Raw genomic sequence first — 23,479 nt, 5'->3', positions numbered from 1 at the left:
GACTGTACATTTCTGTGCACTAGATGAGGCTGTATAGTCTGGATATCCCTGTTAGCCCAAGCAGTGGTATAAAAGGTGTTTAAAAGCATGTCATTTTATTACAGTAAACTCTTCATTAGTGTTAATTTTAAAACCATCCAAATCCATTTACATGTGTTATGATATAAGTAACTAGCAAGGTTTCCTTTCTTTAATGTAAAGTAGCTGGATTTCTTTAGTTGGGGGATGCATACTGTAGTAATACAATACCTTATGGGCAGTGGTTGACAAATCACCAAAAAATCTACTCGCCACACAAAAAAATCTACTCGCCACCTAGTACCAAACGTGTGCTGCTTGGGCCAATATTTACTCGCCCGGGGGTTAAATCCACTCGCCCGGGGCGAGCAAATGTATAGGTTTGTCGAACACTGCTTATGGGGTATATCATTGTTACTAATATCAGTCTTATAACATAACAGCAAAGATAACTACTGTATAGAAAGTGTTTGTGCTGTAAAAAGCAACAGACTGAACAAAAGAAACAGAACAGGTTTGCCTCGGTAACATCGCACCACCCATCAGTAGCTTTCATTGTTCTCTATTGTGAGATATTCTGCACCAATACTATTACTGGGATATGTCTGTATATCACCGTGCAATCTGTCTCCACCGCATCTCACCCTACCAGCTCCTGGTGACTGTACACTTTTTTGCACTAAACCATCTTTTTCTTTATATCACGTGCCCATATTTATTAAGTGGTATTATTCCATGTGACACCTTGCAGAGCCAGAGGACAAGACGACACCTTGTTACCCAATGAAGTAAAAAAGGCATAATCGGTAAAACGTATCTTCTGGCTACTATAAAATAGCACCACTTTGTATAAATATGGGCCATAGTTGTCTATCCTGAAATTAAACAGAAAATTACAAAGCTCTGACATACAAAAAAACATTTCTAAACAACCGCTCTCCTGAAAATGTGGAACTGGAAGAGCCGTTTCCTGGTCTTGTAGAATACATTCATCACAGTAACTTCTTTTACTTCTCCATCCTAAAACTTTTGTTTACCTACGTTCTCTTCTTTTTAGCATCTCCAGGCACCTCACATCCTTCCCCACCTGCCAGCACAGGCAGTGAGGGCTACAAGCTCAGTTCTGCCGCTGGGTCCTCCATACTTTTAATGCCCCGCACGGTCATAGCCAAAAAGGAGCTACTATAGGGAATGACACTTCAGTTATATTTGTCAATAACTGACGGCTAATTTTATGTTCATCATCATCATCATCATCATCATACAGATATTGTAAAATGTACAGAAAAAGTACAGATAGAATAGATTTGGGCCCAAACGTGGACTTCGTGAGTCAACCGACTGAGCTACAATCAAGTGTTGATGGAGCTATAGACTGTGGTTATTTCAATGATACTTTCAGAAGATGAAAGATCTGCAGCTTCTTCGATGAGAATCAGTGGGTCCAGCAATAAAAATGAGGAAGCTGCAGACCAGCTGGCAAGGATTGCTGGAGATTCACACAGTTACCACCTTCTGTGTTGTTTTGGAAACTTCTTTCAAACCCTTCCAAAGTTTGGCTGCCAAGCCCAAGTTAACAGCTCAATATCACATACAAGGGACCCACCTGTAAGTGCAGGTGTTACATAGAAAGCCATTCGAAGGATGTCACCATGATGTGGTTCTGAAGATAAAAAGAAAGTACATGATGTCTGCAACCTTCAAAAAAAAAAAAAAGTCCCGTCCCCCAACCCATCATTTTATATTTGAAAGTAGAATAAGATAATGGAGAGGCGATGTTAATCCCGAACCAACAATCAAGTATAGAATGAAATGTTGTATATACAATAAATTATATTGTTGTAGAGGTAAAAAAAAAAAAGTCATTAATTACATTTTGAGAGTACCGAGGAGAAATTCTGTATTTAAAAAGGAAGGTATTTTGATATGACAAGTTCTGAAGAGTAGGTGTCTCGAATAAGTTTTTCAATATTAAGAAATGTCAAGTCACACAGTGCATTTAGTGAGGTTTTTACCAAAAAAGTAAGTGTGTGTGTGTGTGTGTGTGTGTGTGTGTGTGTGTGTGTGTGTGTGTGTGTGTGTGTGTGTGTGTGTGTGTGTGTGTGTGTGTGTTAAATGAACTGGGTGAGAGAAGGTTAAATGTTTAGCTAGCAGATCCCAAAGCTGTACTTTTTAAATATATTTATTTCTACATTTTATACACAAAGTTGTTGCTCGTGGAAAATATTTTTTCATTGACAGCTTCCCTAATAAAAGGAACAGACACAAAAACGGTTGTTAACCCCTTCAGTGCCTAGGGGGCATGCAATGCAACGTCGGCTTCTCAGGTAGGGAAGAGAGGCCAAGGACGGAGTAAGCATAGCACGAGAAAAGAAATACGTGTACAGGCAGTCCTCGGTTATCCAGTGCAAATGGGTTGGTGCAACGCACAGCAAAAAAGGGGGTGATGGCAGGACTGGCAAAAATATTTCTTTATTGGGTGGACATAAAAACAGAAGGCTGCAACCTTCTACGCGTTTCATGCAGACAAATTGCACTTTATCAAGAAGTGTATCAACATGGTATACATCAGGTATATATAGGGGCACAGTCTGCCGATTTTGGCGCCAAAACTCACTAATTACAAACCTCAAGCCCCTTAAACTGCTTAAACAATTAGTGTATATCTGTTAGGGCATGTGGGGATGGCTAATTACCTGTTGGCACTCGCAGGAGAGCCGCCTCCAAACACCCAGCTCGGTGACACGCACCGCACTGCAATGGAGGGCCAAATCTCGCGAGATGCGCCTCATGCTAGCCACGTTCGTTCCGCGCATGCGCAGAGCAAAGTATGTCATGAAGCAGTCAGGAATCACAAGGGCAATGCCCACAGAGTACTATGTGCTCGCGCATGCGTCCCCATGCCCGTTGGTGACTGGTAAAATGTATAAACCGCACCACATAATGAGGATGTTGATGGAGATGCCTGTAAACATATTGACACTCGGTTATCCAACAGAATCCGTTCTGGGAGTGGCGTTGGATAGTGAAACCGTTGTAAAGTGAGTCCCATGTTAATCAGTGGCGGTGAGTGTTGGATAACGCATTCAGGCGTCGGATAACGCATTCCGGCGTCCAAAAATGGCCCTTGGGGTTGCATTGTAAAGCGTTGGATATGCCATTCGTTGTAAAGTGAAACGTTGGATAACGAGGACTACCTGTATTAGATTATTTACACGGCAGGTGCCGCCTTGTGGCTAAAGTATTAGACTTTTCAGTCACTGCTATATGAAAAAGAAAGAAAAAAAAGAAACCCCCAACTTTTACCCACCTGGAAGCAAGCTCAAAGTAACCCTTTCAATGCCGGTGAGTCAAACAGCACATTGCAATGGAAGTTATGTATGGCAACATGAGCAACATATTTTAGAAGATATAAAGTGGTTTATATGTGGTTAAAATATTCTTATGATAGCTGCACTTATTTAAATAAACACATGCAAACATATAACGCAGTGTTTCCCAAATCCAGTCCTCAGGGAACCCCAACAGGTCAGGTCTTAAGGATATCCCTGCTCCAGCACAGGTGGCTCAGTCAAAAAGACTGAGCCGCTGATTGACCCGCCTGTGCTGGAGCAGGGATAGCCTTAAGACCTGACGGGGTTCCCTGAGGACTGGAGTTGGGAAACACAGATATAAAGTAACTGATTGGATAATGTCTCAATTTCCGTGGCTGATGAAAGTGCATTCGGTGGCTGCGGCAGCCTCTGTAAATTATGTCTTTTCAATAAAGCAATACAAATGGCAGAAGAAAAATAAAAAGATAAATATTCTTATGATGTGTATATATGCACCCAAGTAAGACAGATTCTCACACCTTTGTTAAAATGCCCAGTATCCTTCCAACAAGTTTAAATAAACAATGAGTGCGGATTGGTTACTCCACATCAACATTAGCCCTGCATCCGATATACTTGTCATTATTACTTATGGTTTTTAATATTCTCACTTGCACAACGTATTGTCTTCTGAATCTTTCTGTGCTTGGCCTCATTTCATTGGAAGAGATCTGAGAAAATAAATTCCTAAAATACGCCAGCAGCTTCCAAGAAACCTATAAAAAAATCTTTGTGAAGCATTTTTATACATAAAGCATTGTTACTGCGTCTGATGAAAAACAAACAGTGTTCATTTGTGTAGTTGGGCTTAATGTTGTCCTGTATAATTTTCAGTGTATATTCAACAATATTGGATCTGTTGGGTTTGAAGAAACACAAATGTTTAAAACAAGTTGATCTGAATTGTAAATGTCCGTCATTGTATTCATATACAACACTTATGCAAAACTTTGTTAGGCCTTTAAAATGTCTCACACATTGCAAAACTATATAATGTTTCTGGCATAATAGATGAACTCTCTCTGCTGGAAATCCATGCAATGATCTGTAGGACTGTGCAGAAGTCTAAGGATATCTTCTCACCCTGAAAATGCACAGGGATGATCTTTCCCTCGTTTACCAATGACTGGTTTAAGAGTGAATGAAAGTCACTGAATTGGATCAACTGTTCCGGTTACCTAGATTTCACTTCCTATGAATAACAAAATCAAAGGATGTTCTAATTCTGTTGCCAGTTAAACTTGGTGAAGCAGAATTGCTCCAGTGCCTTCTCAATTCATGTAATAATTAAACATTTACATTTTGTTTTTACTTGTCACAGTGTTTATTCTCTTGAATAAGGTTATCCAAACAACATAGCAAATATTTGGAGGCAAAAGCACAGATCCCACTCACTTATTTGAACCCCTTTTCTTGACTCAGAATTAGCAATTCATAGAATTGGATGTGCTGCGCTAACAAGCCAATGGGTTTGTTGCTTGGGTAGATTATTCTCTAGCTAACTTTGAAGTACCATAGAAAACGACAGTCTGATCGTAAATGTCGAATTTCACTTTGACTGTCAATTTCGCCCAGTTTTTATGCAAAACATGTACAAAGCAAATTCGAGCAAGCTCACACATCTCTATTCAAAATATTTAATATATTGTCTCCCACGAAAATGGAAAACATTATGAGCCGTATTTACGAAGGAATGCTACGAAGACATCAACAAGCACTGCCTCGTAAATAAGGAAGTGAACGGGTCTGTACAGTGTCTATCGGAACCAGGTGTCTTATGGGTAACACCACTTAGCTATGGCTCTTTATGGCACGTTCACTTGAAAGGGGCCATAAAGGTGTCTTCCATCACAGACTAGTCATATGGAGTAGCATCTATTCATAAATATGGCCCTCGGTCAACAAACAAGTTTAGGAAATGTACTTTCATGGTCTTTTGTTAGAAACTCCATCAGCTAAAAATGAAATAGTTTCCTTTTCTTTGTTAGGTTATAGAGGTGAGCGCATACATAAGAAACATAACATACCATTTAGAAATGCATTGATGTGCAGACATATACTCAGAGCGGGAGTGGGGGACAAATTCAATAATCAGGTGGTACTCACACGGGCGTGTGTGAGGCTGCCACACTAAAGGGTTTTCTTTGGACACAGGCAAGTGCCTCCTTTCGTCAGTGGGTGTCTGTACTCTCAGTCACTGGGTGTCTTCTGCTCATAGCAGGCCAATAGAAGGATGACAGCCACAGACAAGAAGTTGTAAAAAGCATACAGTTTTATTGATAAAAATGAAGCATACAAAACCTTACATGTAGGAAATAGTATCTCCGGTCATAGTAGCCCTGCAGAGTGTGCCTGGTAACACTGACTCCCCAGTGTGCCTGGTAACACTTGCCTGTGTCCAAAGAAACCCCTGTGTGTAGCAGTCTCACACATGCCCGAGTAAGTACCATCTGATTATTGAATGTATTGTCACCTCCCCTCTCACTGTATGCTGCGAGTATATGTCTGCACAGCATTGCATTTCTAAATGGTATTTTATCTCTTTCTTATGTATGCGCTCATCTCTACAACCTTCTAACGTCTGACAAGGATCCAGGGAAGATCCTATTTGATTGAGCAGCTGCATCTCAAGGGCCAGTATTAATGCTTCTTTGGTTCAGTCCTTGAATCATTGTATTTGTACCCTTATTCTGTTCGAGGGAGCGCCAGTTACCTTTCTTTTTTGTGCCAAAGGCCGTCACGATCCTAAATAAAGAATTACACTGGGAAAAGCTAAAGAGGACAACGAGATTTGTAGATCTATAGACACTGTAGGCCAGTGGGGCTCAAACTCAGTCGTCAAGATAGTTCTTGAGGACGGAGTGTGAGCGCCACTGGTCTGCAGTGCCTATAGCTCCAACAGGCCACGCTTTAAGTATATCCCTGCTTCACACCACAGGTGGCTGAATAATTTGAGCCACCTGTGTTGAAGCCAGGAAACCCTACAAACCTGGCCTGTTGGTGGCCCTTAGGGACAGAGTTTGAGCACTACTGTTGCAGACATTCAAGCTACTAGTGTTTGATCCCATTTAAATACCAGCATTGTAACAACCGATTTATGTGCAGTAGCCAATTCAATTTGATAACAAGCAATCCACTGTCCAAACATTATGTACTGGTTTTACCATAGATATTTGAAGAAGAATAAAGAGAGAGATTAGATCAGTTAGCTAGTTTATTTTACATGTAAAATTACAATTTAACAAGGGCATAAAAAATGTAAATAAATTCCAAGTAGCACATTTGCTAAAGAACGTCATGATGAAGTATACATTGAGCTGAAGGAAGCCGCATGATTGAAATTGAAAATGCAGTGATAAAAATACATACAACTTTCTGCGCACCAAGACGGTCAGTGCCTACCTACCCATGGAAAGTGAAAAGGCGCTCTTACAAGCGGACCGTGTCGTTGCAACAGTAGAGAGCTTCAGGGGGCAACTGGATATCAATAAATCCTGACACATTGGTTGATATTCCACACACAATTGCATGCAAGCCCTCCTCTTCCTTGGAAGGCCAGGTCTTCAAATGTGCTGCAGCAAAAGCAAAAACATGACACAAAGCAACAAAGATGGCGTTCAAAGCAGAAGATACTGGTCAACATACAGAGTTGAGATCTCTATTAATTCTCGAGGTGATATTCAGTGAAATCTTTCACAATTTGGGTATATTAAATCGCCTCAACACATTGCATATCCTTGATTTGGTGGTTAAAGGTTGAGCTATGTCCTACAAGCTTGGAGATTGCAAGTGGTGCACACCTTACTCACAATAAGTGCTTCAAGGCTCCATTTTTACAATTGCTTGGTGCTTTCTTAGGCAGCTGCGATCATAATAGTGTGTGTGTGTGTGTGTGTGTGTGTGTACTCTATCATAACAGTATGTATATAGCACATATCCCTATGATAGGGTTTAAAGAACACCAAAATGTTGACGTGAACAGCAAGACATTTTATGAAGCATTTTTAAATCTGGTGTGAATTTTTTATTATTATATATACATATATACATACCACACAAGCTCTGTCATAGCCCCCCTCCCCCCCCCTGTGCTTAGGTAAGAGGGTGTTTTGTTCTGATTTGCAGACAAAATGCTTATATTCTGAGACATCCCAGCCAACAGTCATAATTGACAGCAAATATTGTATTCAAATCACACTTCTAAGCTTAGCATGTAGCAAACTAGCAGTGTTGCTTCAAAAATGGTCATCTATTTCTGACACCACCAAATAATATATCTTGAAACCCGCTTGTAACAAAGACTGGTATACTTGTCTCATACCAAATACATCTGAAAAATAATTAGTCTATTTGCATAACACTTTAGCATTTGTTCATCAAGCTGCTTTATAACAAACACCCAGTTACAATTCAGAGTATTTTAATCCTTTCAGTAATTCATGGTACAATAAATTGGCAAAAAAGTTTAAATACTCAAACATTATTTTGCACCTTAAATGTGCATATTAACATTTGTGTTCATTTGGCTGCATCATATCACATCCCTACTGATCAGCATTAGTGAAAATAAATGTTGAATGATATTTTCAGCATTCATGACGTGATATATTCATTACCCATGGAGACTGTGATGGTAGATACAATAGATATCTTTTAAAAAAAAAGGCTTTTAGAAAGGAAAGGTATCAAGGAATATATCAAATAAGTAAACATGGGAAGGATGTTGATCCAGGGAGAAATCTGATTGTCAATATTTGGAGTCAGGAAATAATTTATTTTTCCCCTTATGAGATATAATTAGATGATGTGTCACTGGGGTTTTTTGTTTGTCTTACTCTGGATCAATATATTGTAAGTACAAACATAGGATAAAATATCGGTCGTCTACATTTAGCATAGGTTGAACTTGATGGACGTACGTCTTTTTTTACCTTCAGCTACTACAGTATGCAACACATGAGAACAAAATCCTGATTTCAAAATATTATGATCCAAAAAAGGTACAATGGTTCAAAGACTTTACCATAAAACATTTTGCAGGGATTTGTGTTCATGTGGTGGGCTATTTTCAAAGCTTATTGAACCAGAACAAAATCAGCGATGGCTTTTTAAAAAAAAAAATGATGCTCCTGACCTGGCTGGAAGAAATCGTCACAATAATTCCTAGAAAACAACCTTTGATTTTACATCAGAATCAAGGGCTGCTATTGAATGAATGAGGATTAACACCTTCTGAACCCAATAGCAACAAAGCACTGGACTCACACATTCAGTTTTACAAATCATACACTTTCAAAAATTGGAGATTTTTATTTTTCTATACAAGACAACCCAAGAGAAAGTTTCTCATTTTGAAATACATAACCAAAGAAATCTACGAACAGGCACACATTGCAATTATTTAAATTGTGTGTGCAAGAAGCAATTTGGCCTCAAATTCAAGGGATTAGTCACTGGTGCCTGTGTTTGAAGCAATTTTTCTCTATACAAGGGCAATGTTACCCCAAGAGGCACAACTGGAAAAAAAGGGCAATCTGTTACATTTATAAATAGCAGTCTTGCGAAAGGAAGAAGAGATTGGTGCCATCTGTGTTTTTCATACGACCACCATGTCATTAACAACAAGGCTGCCGCTACAGATTAGTGCTATTCAAACTTAGATCCACTTGGATAAGTTCCATTCTTCCAGTATTTGGGCTTTGGTATGGAGCACTCTGGAAGCCACTGCTAGAGTGGTATGCACAACTACTATAAGTTAATGTGTTCCTGGTGTTTCTGTTCTTGACTTTGATTAAACAATTCACAGAACAAGGGAAGAAATCACCCCTACCGAGGAGGAAGGTGAATCAGCGGGCACGATCACGCAGCAAAAAGTTGCAAAGGCTGGACTGGGCTATAAAAATCTTTATTAGAGCATGGATTAAAAAACAAGAGGAGGGGTAACAAGGACTTATGTGAGTACTTTGTTACTATTATTCAAGTGGGAGCTTCCCCAGGTTCACTGGTTTATCAAATTGCTGGATTATTTAAGGGGTCTGGGTGGGTCTTAGGACTTCCCTCAGACAACCCTTCATATCCTTGCCGGAACGTGTTCCAACTAGGGGTTAATCTACACAGCTCCACACAGCACTTTATTACGATATCATGTGATCCGGATGCAGCAATTTACTTCAACAAGTGGATACAATGCTCTGTAGCACTCGTTAATTGAGGGGACCTTACCTCAATATTCCTTTAATTCACAGAACAATTTTAGATTTTTAAAGTTCCTCGAGTTTTCCCAACCTTGGAAAAGCCGGACAGAAAAATCAGACAGAGAGACGTACAGATGGAACCTCATGGTACCAACATCATTTCATTTTCTCTAAATCAGTACGACACACGGAAACACAGCTACTGTGATATGTTTACAAGTAATGGAACAACTTCCCACGGCCATTGGAAAGATAACTAAACGGGACATTTTAAAGTAAATGGTACAAAACGTGGCATTGTGAAAGACATGTTAGAATTAAATCACATTTTAAAAGGCCTCCATTAAATAGTTTTTTATTATTAAAACAAATCTATAGCAGTGAATATCTTATGTGCAACAAAAAGAGATGCACTGGGAAACTGTACATAGTCCCAGAGCCAAATCTTTAGAATCCCTCTCCTAAAGGGGTTAAATTAAATATGCTCTGAAGTGACCATCAACTGGATATCTTGGCCTTAGTAGATGAACCACACTATCTGTTACAGGCCACCATATTTATGATTAATATTTATTTGTATTATACACAAGTCTGTTTAATAAAGAATGTAGTGTTTAAGTGATCTGATCTTTGCTAAGCTCCTTAAATTACTGGTGATATCTTCTTGTGTAAAAAAAACCCCCAACATTAGAAAAGTCCACTTTTAATAAAGAAATATTGTGTACGTCACTTTAATAAAAGATAATACAATTATTTTAAAATGTGTAAAGTAATTGTAATGCTTACTTATACATTGTAGATAATGCAGTTCTGCTTTCCCTAAGGAACATGCAACCATAATTGTCTTCTAATAGGACTTTTAACAGAACAAAATATTCACATACATTGCACATCTAAACGTTAGTTCACAGACTAGGCTTTATGTAACTAGTTATGTGAATTTTAAAACAGTTTGAGAATATTTATGCCCAACCCTGCCTACTGTGGTAATTGCTACAAAATCCTGAGATACTGTTTACGTCCATCAATACTTCAATAAGCAAAGACATTGATCACAGACAGACACTGCGCTTGGTTCTGATAACATAATTCAGTCTGTACGCGACCTTACCTTCACTCCACCACGGGCTACAAATATAAAATGTGACATGGCTGCTAATTGCGGACTTCATAAATACTATATTTAAAAGGCTTACATATGAAATGCATATTGTATAGATTATGGACTTCACCAAGTAAACCCTGCAATCTTTGCAGTTTCTTATTAGAAAACAAAAATAGATTATTTAACAATGCCTGTATACACTTGTGTGAATTTGATCAACATTGGAGTAGCCGGTGGACACCTTGCTCTACAATAAGCTACAGGCCCTGGGGGGAGGGTGAAAGAGCAAGTGATAAAAACCTTACTAGGAATTAAGCAGAAACACCAAAATAGAATTACAGACATTTCCAATCTTGTAAAGTCCAGTGTTAAAATGCATCTTGGCCTTAATAGAATATGACGCTTTGAATTCCAGTTGCTAAAACAAGTGAGAAATCATAATAAAAAAATAAAAAAAGTACTGTCAATGTAAAACTAGGAGTTATAAATCTCTTACTGCTAAACATTCAACCCTATATACACATGATTCCGTTTCACAAAGTGTTCTGCATAGTGGGATATTTTAAGAAAGAGTGATTCACAACAAAGAAATAACAATATGACACCTTCATATTAGTGACAATGGTGTAACTGACCCTTGTTGGAAGGGTTGATGATGCATTTCCGTAATCATTATTGTTTTACCAGCAAGTTTAACAGTTACCAGCTTTCTAGGTTGAAATATAAACTTCAGTGTTTCACCAACATCATTGGTGACAACAATTTGCAGCCCAGATGTACCAACCTTTAGGGTAGTACAATGTCTGCAATCCTTCAAATGACCAAAGTACTATCGAAAAAGACCTATGGGGAAGACGAACACGGTTTGTTATGATCTTGTACTATGGTAATAGGGACCTCAGGGTTGTACCACCTTTGATACTTTTATTAAATCATTGCAAGAGAGGATTAAAAACAATGATACATTTCTCCTTTGCCAACAATTTCAATATTTTAGAGGTGATAAATGGCAGGACTGATCCCTAGAATCCCAGAATATAAAACATTCATCCATATCAACTACAATACTCAGAGATACAATGAAAAGCACTCATTTTATGCGAAAAATAACTTTGCTTGGCTGAGACCTGCAACGTTTAGTGACTTAATTAGAACATACATTGATACATGCTTAGCAGCGAATCTGGGTCTTCATGTGGACAAGAAAAAAAAATGGACAACAGTAATATTCTATCTGCATAGCCATGTAGGTAACAACCAGGAGACTAGTACAGTACATGCCCATAGAGATGAATTCTACTATAAACAAAGCAACAATCTGGAACCCCAAAAGTCCCACTCAACTCCGGAGATGCTCCAACCAGCAATTCAATGAAGCCAATGGAAATGCAGCTGCAACATTGGGAGAAGGAAACAGGCAGCCAGCCAGCCAATAATGAATTATGTTGTCAGGACCGCCAGGATTTTTGTTCCTCCAATTTGTCAGCCTTGTAGAAACAATTTCGTTTTGGTGCACGATGAGAACGTGTGTTCCTACCCAACTTTTTTTTTTTTTTTCCATCCGACCTTCCTACATTGTCACATTTAAGGGAATATTTATCTTCTCCACTGAAGCATCTGGTCTCCAAGAATTTTTAACTTCCATGACACAGGTGGCTTCATCCAGTAGCCCTGTACGTTACACATAGGTTAAGTGGCAGGGGCAGAAGAAGAGAAGTGTGCATAAAAGGCGAGAGCATATAGGGGGAACTGACATTAGAAAAAAAAGAGGAAGGGTGGACCATGGAGAGAGTAACGGATACTGGAGAGCACAATGGAAGGGAGAACAATCAAGAGGCAGAATTGAGAGTTTAAAAAAAAAAAACAACACGGAAGACAGGGAAGTCGGAAGGACACTAGCCAAAGTAGGAGGTTATTTGCACCTATTTCTGTTCATTCTCTTCGTGGTCTGCATGCTTACACACTCGTCCTGCTCTGCTGGCATGCTGACACCTCGGGAGAGAACTCCATGTCGTGAATTTTGTATTGTACAATTTGAACCTCCAAGGTTCGTACATTGTTCAGTCCTGTACCAAGAAGATGGGTTGGGCCAGCACCAGCCCGGTCAGACCTTTAATGCATTCACCACACAAAAGTGGAAAACAGTTCTCCGACTGGTATACAGAATTAAAACATATTCCTCATAACGAACACTTGTCATTCAGCTTGTCAATGCAATAAAAAAAAAAAAAAAATACATCACCATATACATCACAACAATTTCACTTAAAATCGGTAAAAAAAAAAACAACGGGCCTTAACAGAGGTGCAAAAAGAACCCTGTAGAAGAAAAGAGTACAGCAATCATGTAGAAATTTGTCCTCTAAAGTGGGCACTTTGTTGCTCACTTTCTCATTGTCTTGATACTGCATTACACTTCCATGTTTGTGATGCCATTCTGTAAATAAACCGCATAAAAAAAAAAAAAAATAATCTTCGCTCGTCATGATTCACAATCCCATTAGCGCTCTCAGGTGAGCTCTGATTATATGTGGACTGGTTTTCCTGGCAGCAAATAAATATGTGTCAGCGTTAGTTGAGGTAATTCCAGGAGAATGAGAAGGGCTCAGACCGAGAACTCGGTTCCCCCTTTCCTCGCTCTTAGGAAGCGTCTGACTGGCAAACCCACAAAAGGATTAATCCATAGCAGAGACGGCTGCCCCCCAAAGACAGATTTCATGCCGTCCCACCTCAACCTCCGCTCCCAGGTGGGTTTTTCGCTTTTAAGTCGTTCAATTTCCTGCCAACCAACAAGAAGAGCGTCCATTACAAAATGCACTGAAATAATCCAATTGGTTAGGGCCAATTAATTTTTTGCCCCATCTGCTCTATAAATGCCAAGTACAGGCAGTCCTCGGTTATCCAACGGAACCAGCTCTGGAAGTAGCGTCGGATAGTGAAACCGTTGTAAAGTGAGTCCCATGTTAATCAGTGGCGGTGAGCGTTGGATAACGCATTCCGGCGTCGAAAAACGGCCCTTAGGGTTGCATTGTAAAGAGTTGGATATGCCATTCGTTGTAAAGTGAAACGTTGGATAGTGAGGACTGCCTGTAGTTAATTCTGCATAGAATTGTACGGCATATTATTTACTTGAATTTTTTTTATTTCACCAAGTGCAGGAAAAGTATATATTATTTGTATTCCATTATAATGACTCATCTTATACCATATATTCAACGTGTTTGTATTTAGTCAAACAGTACAACAGAACTAGTACACACGTACATAGCACAGTATTCTGCAATCTTTTTAAGCGGGTCAAAAAGCATGAAAGGAAGGACATCCTACCGTTTCATCATTGCATATTGAATGAATTTGGGTACCAAACATAACCGCTGTAAAAGTGAGAAACAGAAGGCCCTCAAGGCACAGGAAGATCATCAGGATTACTGTTACAGGTGGGGAAAAATTACTGCATGCTGCAAAAGAGGGAAAATTAGTTGCACGTTACTTAGCGATTAAAACACAAATAGAAACTTCACGTCTTGGGACTTGTACAAAAGTTATTTTTTGTTTTAATGTAATAACACAACCTAAGGATGATTAGTACTGATTATTAAATGAATTCTCAGAGTTATGAAATAGGGAATGATTAAAAACCAGGTGAAAAGTAAATGACACAGGAGAAATATGCACTCCGTATAGTGGTTGAAGCATAACTTTTACTATATTATTTAAAGTAACTTGTTATTCCTTCATATTTATCCAATACAAAATACCTTCTAAAATGTATGTCCAAAAAGATGATATGTTGCATAATGGGAATATGCGCTCATTTATTAAAGCATACTGCAACCATTCTGTAATGCTCCACAATCATGAAGGCTGTTAAATTAAGAAACCCAACACATTACACTGTAAAATTAATTGTGAGATGCTGAGCCTCTTCAAAACTACAGTATGCCGACAGTGAACGTAGTCATTAAATGGTGTATATACCCTTTTCTCTAGGTGAATAAATACACTGATGGCTTTGTGCCTCAATCAATATCTCCTTACCAGTCCACTGTCCCCGGACACAGGTAAAAAACTGGAACCCACACAAAATTAGGGCGTGAGCTGAGATTAGAGCTATATACATCTGAAAGCAGAAAAAAAAATGTTTATAAAAAAATAAACAAAAAGACAATAAATTTACTTTTCCTATATACTCGTCTTCCAACTGCAGCAACCCAGGAGGTAAGAATGTCTAGTAACCAGGGCTGGGACATTACTGCACTGAGCACTCATCTTGGAAACACTCAACCTGTTGAAATATTTGCCTAGATTACCCTACAAGAGGGACTCGTCCGTATCCTCAGATAAGTCACACCCGATATTTAAGGGGGTTGAAAACCACACATGCTCTTAGTTTACATATAAATTGTAGTTTTCGATCACCTTGTTAATGTTTTCATACAGTAAAAACACTCGCATTGTAAAGCGCTGCGTTGCCAACGCCGCTGGCCTCGGAGGGTTAAGAGGAGCTGTATGTGCACGCACCAGGCACCCTTCCAATAGTACTGTACTAAGCAGCAAACATGGAGCTGTTAAATTGCTTCCTCTGCCTACAGCTAAAATTGATTTGTGTAATCTTGAACGGTGCAGGGCATTAAATATTGACACGGACTCACAGTAAAAAGCACGAAAAACCTCTGATTCTTTTCGCCCACGCAGTTGTTCACCCAGGGACAATGGTGATCCATCTTCCGAATGCATCGCTTGCAAATACTAACAAAAGAGAAGCAAATGTGTTATTTAAAATATCCCCCCCCCCCACCCCCCAATTTTTACAAACAATGTTTCAAAACAATGACAAAGCAGATCTTCAAAAAAATTAAAGAAAAAAACATTCAATTAGATGGTAAAGCCAGAGACTGCTTTGTACTGGGCTTCTCTTTTAACCAAAACGGCTTACAAAAGTGAACTAGTCTTTAGAAGACTAATCATAAAGTACAGGTAAAGTATGAGCTAAAGTATGTATTTGTTATGAAAGCAAAACAGAAATGCCATCTTGTGTGTGTTAACCACCAACAGCACACAAGGTAATGTATGGAGAGTAATACGACAAATGAACTATTCATTTTTACAGTTCTGGCAGTGTATACAGCTCAATAGAAGTCAACTCAATCTGCCCAAGAACAGAAAGACAGGGCAGCAACCTCCCACTTCAAGCTGCAGACCAAGCAATATCCTACATGTGTGTTTTTTTTTTTAAATAAATAAGTTCTTGTAGCATTGACATTTTTATTGTATTATAACGTAACAAGCATTTTTGTTTCTATAGCAACCATTTGCAAAGTCACTCCTCCTTCCTCTTCTGAAACAGGCTCTGGCACACCCCTTTTTGGGCCCTGCCCTCTCTCTAGCAGTGCACCAATTGTATCTAGTGACTGTCTGGTCACATGATCTTCCACAGAACTTTGCATCTTTGGTCCTCTTCTGCTGCACTGACAGCCATTTAGTGAACCCCTGAGCCGTATCTTCGTTGATCGATCACAGGAGAACGGATCGATCGGTAACTTAGCTAATCATTGTGTGGATTGTATTGATGCACATATTAAAAGGGGAAAAAATAAAATTAAAAACCCAGCTTGGGGAGACTTCCGGTGACGTCACAGCCGATGGTCTGCTAGTGAGAGAGCTCCTGGCGCCCTCGCTATTAAAGCTAATAGAATAAGCTTTTCCCCCACCCCAAACTCCCCGAATTTGGACCCCACATCAAGCTCAAACACCGGAGAGATGACAGGGAAGACACAAAAGAAGAACCAGTACCCAGTTACCAAGTTTTTCCCCCCGGCACAGCGCCTGGCTGATATCAGTCCTGATGGGCAAGATGGCGCCGAGGAAGAACCAGAACACGAGGCGCGCAGCGGCCGGCAGAGCCCGATTGACGCGGATCCCCCCGTCCTAAATAAAGATTTTTTTTACTCCCTTATCACTAAAATGAGGAGGGGGGTCCAAGAAGATACGGAAAAAGCCCTCCAAATTATACGCGCCGAAGTAGGAGCGCTAACAGAGCGGACAGAGGACTTAGAGGTGAAAATGGAGGGAATTTCAAATGAACAAGCAGAGACCCACGAAGAAGTGCTAAGATGCGGGGATGCGATCCGCGACATGCAAAGCAAGCTAGAGGACCTAGAAAACAGGGAACGAAGGCAGAACATCCGCCTCAAAAATATCCCTGAAGATATCACGCACGAGGAACTTCAACCTTACCTCCGCAGACTCTTCCTGCAGCTTGTCCCCGACCTATCAGACCACGATCTACACACCGACCGAGCCCACAGAGCCCTAGGCCCAAAGTCAGCAGATCCTAACCGTCACAGAGATGTGGTGCTCAGAATGCACGCTTACTCTGCAAAGGAACGCATCATGATGGCTGCCAGGGATCTACGCTCCGTGTCAATGGACGGTGTGCAGATCCAACTATTTAATGACCTCTCCCAACTAACAATCAGCAAAAGAAACGCGATGCGCCCACTTACCTCCCACCTCAGGGACCAAGGGGTTAAATACCGCTGGGGGTTCCCCTTCAAGTTGGTGGTGCTCCGCAATGGCCGCCACCACACAGTGTCCGCCCCTGAAGACGCAAAGTACTTCCTAAAAGCTTTAGGGGTCCCCCTCCCCCCACAGAAGAACAACCGCCCCCGCACGGATGCGACGTCGGAGACGACCCCCCAAGAAACCCCCCGAGCATCGGAGAGACTGGCTAGTCAACGACTCCGGTGAATCCAGATGTCCCCGCTGCCTGCTGGGACTCAAAAAATCGCAAGACACCCTCGCAGACATCCCACGCAGACCCAGAGGCCCTAAAAGACCGAAGCAGATGACTGCCACCAAAATCCCTCAACAAGCGAGAGGCCCCTTAGGCCCTGCAGGCCCCAACACAGATGCCCGCAAGCCTTCGCCCCCCTCCTCCACCCCCCCCAAAAAAAATACCCTGCAACCCCCCTCCTTCCTCTCTCCTCCCCCCCCTCCTCCCTCCCCCCTCCACCACTGCTCCCCCCTCACCCCCGTCCCCTACCCCCCCCCCCCTTTTTAAACATAGACATACTATCTACTTACCTTCCCGCTCCTCCCTGATGTCAAGAGAACCGAAGCTGCACCCGCAGAGTTCCAGGCACCAGCGTAAGGCAACAGCACCCGCGCCACTCCTCAAGCTCCTCAGAAGACGCCCTCTCGCGATCTCTGCGGACGAGACTACCTCACGGGCCCCAACTCGAGGAGGCCCGACTCCGTGACCGGAGAACCAGGGACTCTCCCAATAGACCCCTCCCTCCAGGGACACCTGCCGGACCCCCTCCCCCCTCCAGTCCCTCTCCTTCCCCCCCCCCCGCCGCCGCCATCCCCTCCCCAACCCCCTCCCCCCCTCCCCCTCCCCCCTCCGAGCAGATCAAAGACCCTTTTAGCTGTCTCCCCATAAGAACCCCCCCCCCCCCCCATCTCGCCCCAAGGTGTCCCCCCCCTCCCTCCTCCTCCCTCCTCCCCCCCCCCAGGGTAGATCGGCTATGTATAACCAACCTGTTTCGCTCTATATCAATGTATGCACCAATATTGATTGTATAGAAAACAACCACAATGTTTAGGCGATACCTTAGCCTAGGAAAAGAACTCCTCTCGAGAGTAATGTGTAAACCTCATACTGACGATGTAAATACTATGTGCCCCCCCTCTTTCCCCCCCCTCCCTTCCTCCCCCCTCCCCCCCCTTCCCCTCCCCTTCTCCCCCCTCCCTCCCCCCCCTCTCCCCTCCCTCCCCCCCCTCCCCATCCCTCCCCCCTCCCTCCCCCCCTCCCCCCCCATCCCCCCCTCTCCCCCCACCTTCCCCCCCTCCCCCCCTCTCCCCTCCTTCCCCCCCCTCCCCCCTCTCCCCTCCCTCCCCCCCCTCCCCATCCCTCCCCCCTCCCTCCCCCCCTCCCCCCCCCATCCCCCCCTCTCCCCCCACCTTCCCCCCCTCCCCCCCTCTCCCCTCCTTCCCCCCCCTCCCCCCCTCTCCCCTCCTTCCCCTCTCCCCCTCCCCCCCCCTCCCCCAAGAAGAACTTGAGTTTTTAAACCAGAGAATAACCCAAGAAAAGCTAGATAATGCAATATCCTCACTCAAAATAGCCAAGACACCCGGACCGGATGGATTCTCCAACGGTTACTATAAAAAATTAGCAAAATCCCTGTCCCCCTACCTCCTAGAAATGTTTAACTCCTTTCTCCAAGGAGAACAGATCCCAGGCACTATGTCAGCAGCCAATTTGGCCATCATACATAAAGAGGGCAGAGACCCACTTCAATGTGGCAGCTACCGCCCAATATCCCTGCTAAACACTGACCTCAAGCTTTTCAGTAAAATTCTAGCTGAACCCTATTCTCCCAAGACTAATTCATATAGACCAGGTGGGATTTGTGTCAGGAAGACAGGCCTCTGACAACACCCGCAAAATTATTGATATTATAGACCACGTGCACCTCAAACAGTCCCAGGCCTTGATACTCAGCCTCGATGCGGAGAAGGCCTTTGACCGGATCAAATGGTCCTTCCTTGACCAGACGATGCGCCAATTCGGCTTCTCCGGCCCATTCCTTGATGGAGTCCGAGCCCTCTATACTAACCCCACGGCCTTATTAAAACTCCCGGGTGGCCGATCCAACCCAATAAAAATCCAAAACGGTACTAGGCAAGGCTGCCCCCTTTCCCCTTTACTCTTCGCCCTGTCCATAGAGCCCCTAGCCACCAGAATCAGAACTGATCCCACCGTAAAAGGAATCCTAGTCGGAGACAGGGAGTATAAAATCTCCCTGTTCGCCGATGATATTATCCTTACCCTATCAGATACTCTCACCTCCCTCCCCAACCTAGAAAAACTATTAGACCAATTTGGCCGCCTCTCAGACTACAAAGTCAACACAGACAAGTCAGAGGCCCTCAATATCTCACTACCGAATCCCATATGGACATCCCTACAAAAGAAATTTAAGTATAAATGGAATAGCTCCCATATTAAGTATTTAGGGATTAAAATAGCGAGCTCATATGGCTCACTATACCAAACCAACTACCCTCCCCTTTTCCATCAGATCATAAGAGATCTCGAGACCAGGCAGTCCCACCAAATATCCTGGTTCGGCAGAATAATATCCACCAAAATGAATATCCTCCCTCGCTTGCTTTATTATTTTCAGACCCTCCCTGTCCCCGTTCCACTAGCAGATCTGAGGAATATCCAGTCCCATATTCTGCGTTTCATCTGGCAACAACGAAGAGCCAGGGTCCCACGGTCAGTACTCTTAGCGTCGAGGACGAGAGGGGGTCTGGGGGCGCCGGATGTAGTCCGATACTATCAGGCAGCCCAGCTGAGGCAGGCGGTGGTTTGGAACAACCCCCCAACCTCTAATTGCTGGTTAGAGATAGAGATGCACCACGCGTCCCCGACTCCCCTCTCAGCCCTACTATGGACCCACGTCCACAAAGGTAGGAAGCCCATGAGACTCAGCCTTGGAGCAATGAGATGCACGTGGTCGACATGGTTGAAAACCAAAGGGAAATATGACCTAGCTTCAACCCCCTCTCAATTGACCCCCCTATTCGGGAACCCGGATTTCCCGCCCGGTTGCTCCCGACCCCAATTCAGCCAATTTCAAGGCCTAAACATCAGAGTGGTTGCGGATTTACTGGAAAACGACGAGGTCATGCCCCTCCGGGAATTACAAATCAAATTAACGTCCCCTGATCTCCCTATATTCCAATACCTACAGATTCGCCACTTCCTGAGAACCCAATCCCCTAGCCTAAAATTCCCGCCGCGCTCCAGATTTGAGACCCTCTGCCTCAGAGGCGAGTACCAAAGAGGCCTCATCTCTGAGATATACAAAACACTAGAGGCGGCCCAACCCACCCCTAATCATGTATATATGCAAAGGTGGAGCGAGGACCTGAACACCAACATAGATATTGAGGACTGGGAGGATATCTGGGAGGCAGCCACCAAAACTTCAATTTGTTCCGTCACAAAAGAAAATATTTACAAAATATTATTCCACTGGTACCTGACCCCGAGTAGACTGAGCCAAATCTACCCAGCCACCCCCGACGAATGCTGGAGGAGATGTGGTCAAAGGGGGGACATGTCCCACATTTGGTGGACATGCCCGGAGATCCAAAAATTCTGGACCCGGATCCAGGGCCTTCTGACCGAGACCCTGGATGTAGAGATACCCCTGGACCCCCTGACCTACGTGCTGGGAAAACCAGTCGATGACCTCCCCACCCCTATAGCTAGGCTCACGGCAGCGATCCTAACGGCTGCCAGATGCTGCATAGCAGCAGCTTGGAAGAAAATCAAAGCCCCTTCTAGAAGAACGGTAATCACTAGGGTAAATGGAATTATGGGTATGGAAAGACTAACGGCAATGCTAAAGCAAAAAATGCCGCAATTCTACTCAACATGGGAACCTTGGCCAGGATCAGACTCCCTGACTATCACATATACTTTACCATAGGACTAACCCTCCCGACCTCCGAATCCCAAAGCTCCCCATCACCGCCCTCCCCCCCCCTCTCCTCTCTTTGTCCAAGTCATTCCCAACTATCCACCCCTCCTTCGTCATCCCCCCTCTTTTTCACCACTGAAAATAGGAAAATGGACTATTGTGTGTCACCAACTTCTCCCATACTTTGTACATGTACCGCGCCGTATTCCTGTGTTGGTTGGCTTCTCAAAGTCTATAACATGTACCACCTGTCTGACACCAATAAAGGAAAAATATTTAAAAAAAAAAAAAAAAAAACCAGCTTGGACTGCTGCTTTAAAGTGGATAAGCAAAATGTAACACGCTGTGAGTGCTCATTGGCATCTCATTACCCAGAATCCTTTACTGCAGTGAAAGCATGGTATACTATTGCCATTACGGGATAAGGCAAACGTGGACATGCTCATAAGAATTCTTTATCCCTGCAGAAGTTATTCAAAATATTTCAAGTTAATTAGCAAATGTTGACAATATTAGAGAAGGCATTACATACCCGAGTGTTAATGAAAAAGGATCTACTTGCAATTTAAAAAATAAAATTGCAATATCTCGCTGAAAATCATTTTTTTTGCAATAGTCAAATTTCATATGTGGACGGTCAGTTCACCCTGATAACTCCATTGTTAAGAGTGAACGAAGTCATGCTATTGTTAAATAAAACTACATCAGTAAACAGCGCTGTGCGTAACAATTTAGTGGCACAACTAATGCCCAACTTGAACAGCTAACAAGCCGACTTTCACTGACCAAGCCACAGGGAAACTTGTCTGTGGTCATTAGGAGCTGGAAGTTTGAGTACAACTTACTGTAACAACTATGCCACGGCATTTTTAAAAAGGAATGGCCTCAGTATGAGCCTAGGTACATTAATCTGCCCGCTATCAGCATAACAAGACAGTATTACTATGGCTAAAATGGGACACTGATGCTTATAAAGTACAGTAACTAGAAAGACAAACGTCTGTGATTACCTGCAATGGTGAGCACGTTCTGGTTTGATGCTACAACATTTTGGACACTTGTAGATCACTTCTCCTGGCTTGAGCTGCAAACTTTCCAAGTATTCTTTAGTGGCATTTCCTTTGGGCACAGCCCCCTAAAGTTACCCACAAGTCAAAAAAAAAAAATCCCAAATTATAGACTTTGAATTGATGCGCTGCTCAAGGTTTGTGTTTTTTTTTGTTTTTTTGTTTTTTACATCCGTTCATTGAAGAAACAAAAGATTAGGATATGCATACTTATAACTTGGGGGCTGGTGAACTTGATTCGGATACTCTTCTAGGACAGTGGAAATCCCTTCATGCTAATATTTTGTTGTTCTATATTTCACCTGCTCTCTGTTTCAGTTTAACTTTTTGTGAATCCTTAAAAACATCCCACACACGCTGCCCAGAAAGTATATATTTTTGCAAGAAGGCTGTTGAGATTCTTTAATGACAAAATGTGGCACTTCTACACTTTCCCTATTTTTACTCCCAGGGAAGTCGTTTTGGTGTGATTAGCCAAACACCTAGGAAAGGAGGGCAACTGGAGACAGATGAGATATTCATTTTTACAGGGCTTGTTCCTGCTAAGTGGGACTGCCCCTTTACGGCCCTTTTTAGGTCTTAAAGCTATAGCAATTTGGGAAGTAAATAATGCAGCTAAGTTCACTCTCGCCTGAATGTACAGTTGTGTGAAAAAGAAAGTACACCCTCTTTGAATTCTATGGTTTTACATATCAGGACATAATAACAATCATCTGTCCATAGCAGGTCTTAAAATTAGGTAAATACAACCTCAGATGAACAACAACACATGACATATTACACCTTGTCATTGCGTTATAGTGGGAACGCCAACTCGCTTGCACTGTTCTGTCGCCTATGTGAGCTCCCCAGCCTGACATACTTGTGTCTGTTGTAATAACCACTGGAGTGTTGAACGGTAGCGAAACTTCTGTTTTCACTTTTTTTCGTTGTTCCCACTACAGCAATTCCCCTCTGGTGTCCTGATGCAATGCGATCTCTTGCCATAAGTCCTTCGAATCTCCGTTCCTGTGACTTGGGAAATTGTCCTTTAATGGCCTCATATGAAATCTCGCCCATCTTACTACTTCAAGGGTAGCGGTCATCTTTCCTAATAGGCGCATATAATGCTTTGCCGTTACTCTGTTTTCCGAAATGTTCTTCCTGGGTCTGTGAGGTCCTCAACTTTGTTTCGGTGGCAGTACGACAACTCGTTTTCTTGTTTGAAACATCCCCAGGAACT

At 42.5% G+C, this 23,479-nt stretch overlaps 2 protein-coding genes across 4 annotated transcripts in view; one reads left to right on the top strand and one right to left on the bottom strand.

Annotated features, from left to right (window-relative positions):
- LOC142469911 (hepatocyte nuclear factor 4-beta) overlaps nucleotides 1-4,703 on the top strand; it is a 37,446-nt gene extending 32,743 nt beyond the window's left edge. Inside the window, exon 10 of the mRNA XM_075576670.1 lies at nucleotides 1,076-4,703. Within this exon, the coding sequence (XP_075432785.1) occupies nucleotides 1,076-1,206 (131 nt within the window). The 3' untranslated portion in view covers nucleotides 1,207-4,703. The remainder of the gene's footprint in view (nucleotides 1-1,075) is intronic.
- Nucleotides 4,704-6,588: 1,885 nt separating this feature from the next.
- Nucleotides 6,589-23,479, bottom strand: part of ZDHHC7 (zDHHC palmitoyltransferase 7) — a 38,035-nt gene continuing 21,144 nt past the window's right edge. For all 3 annotated transcript variants that reach the window (XM_075576667.1, XM_075576669.1, XM_075576668.1), the window contains 5 exons: nucleotides 22,201-22,325; nucleotides 15,344-15,440; nucleotides 14,730-14,811; nucleotides 14,019-14,149; nucleotides 6,589-13,470 (listed from right to left, as the gene is read on the bottom strand). In XM_075576667.1, the coding sequence (XP_075432782.1) occupies nucleotides 13,297-13,470; nucleotides 14,019-14,149; nucleotides 14,730-14,811; nucleotides 15,344-15,440; nucleotides 22,201-22,325 (609 nt within the window). In that variant the 3' untranslated portion in view covers nucleotides 6,589-13,296. The remainder of the gene's footprint in view (nucleotides 13,471-14,018; nucleotides 14,150-14,729; nucleotides 14,812-15,343; nucleotides 15,441-22,200; nucleotides 22,326-23,479) is intronic.

The sequence above is a fragment of the Ascaphus truei genome, chromosome 19 (assembly GCF_040206685.1).
Source record: "Ascaphus truei isolate aAscTru1 chromosome 19, aAscTru1.hap1, whole genome shotgun sequence".
In the NCBI taxonomy this organism is placed as follows: domain Eukaryota; kingdom Metazoa; phylum Chordata; class Amphibia; order Anura; family Ascaphidae; genus Ascaphus; species Ascaphus truei.
This window is presented reverse-complemented; position numbering and strand designations above follow the sequence as displayed.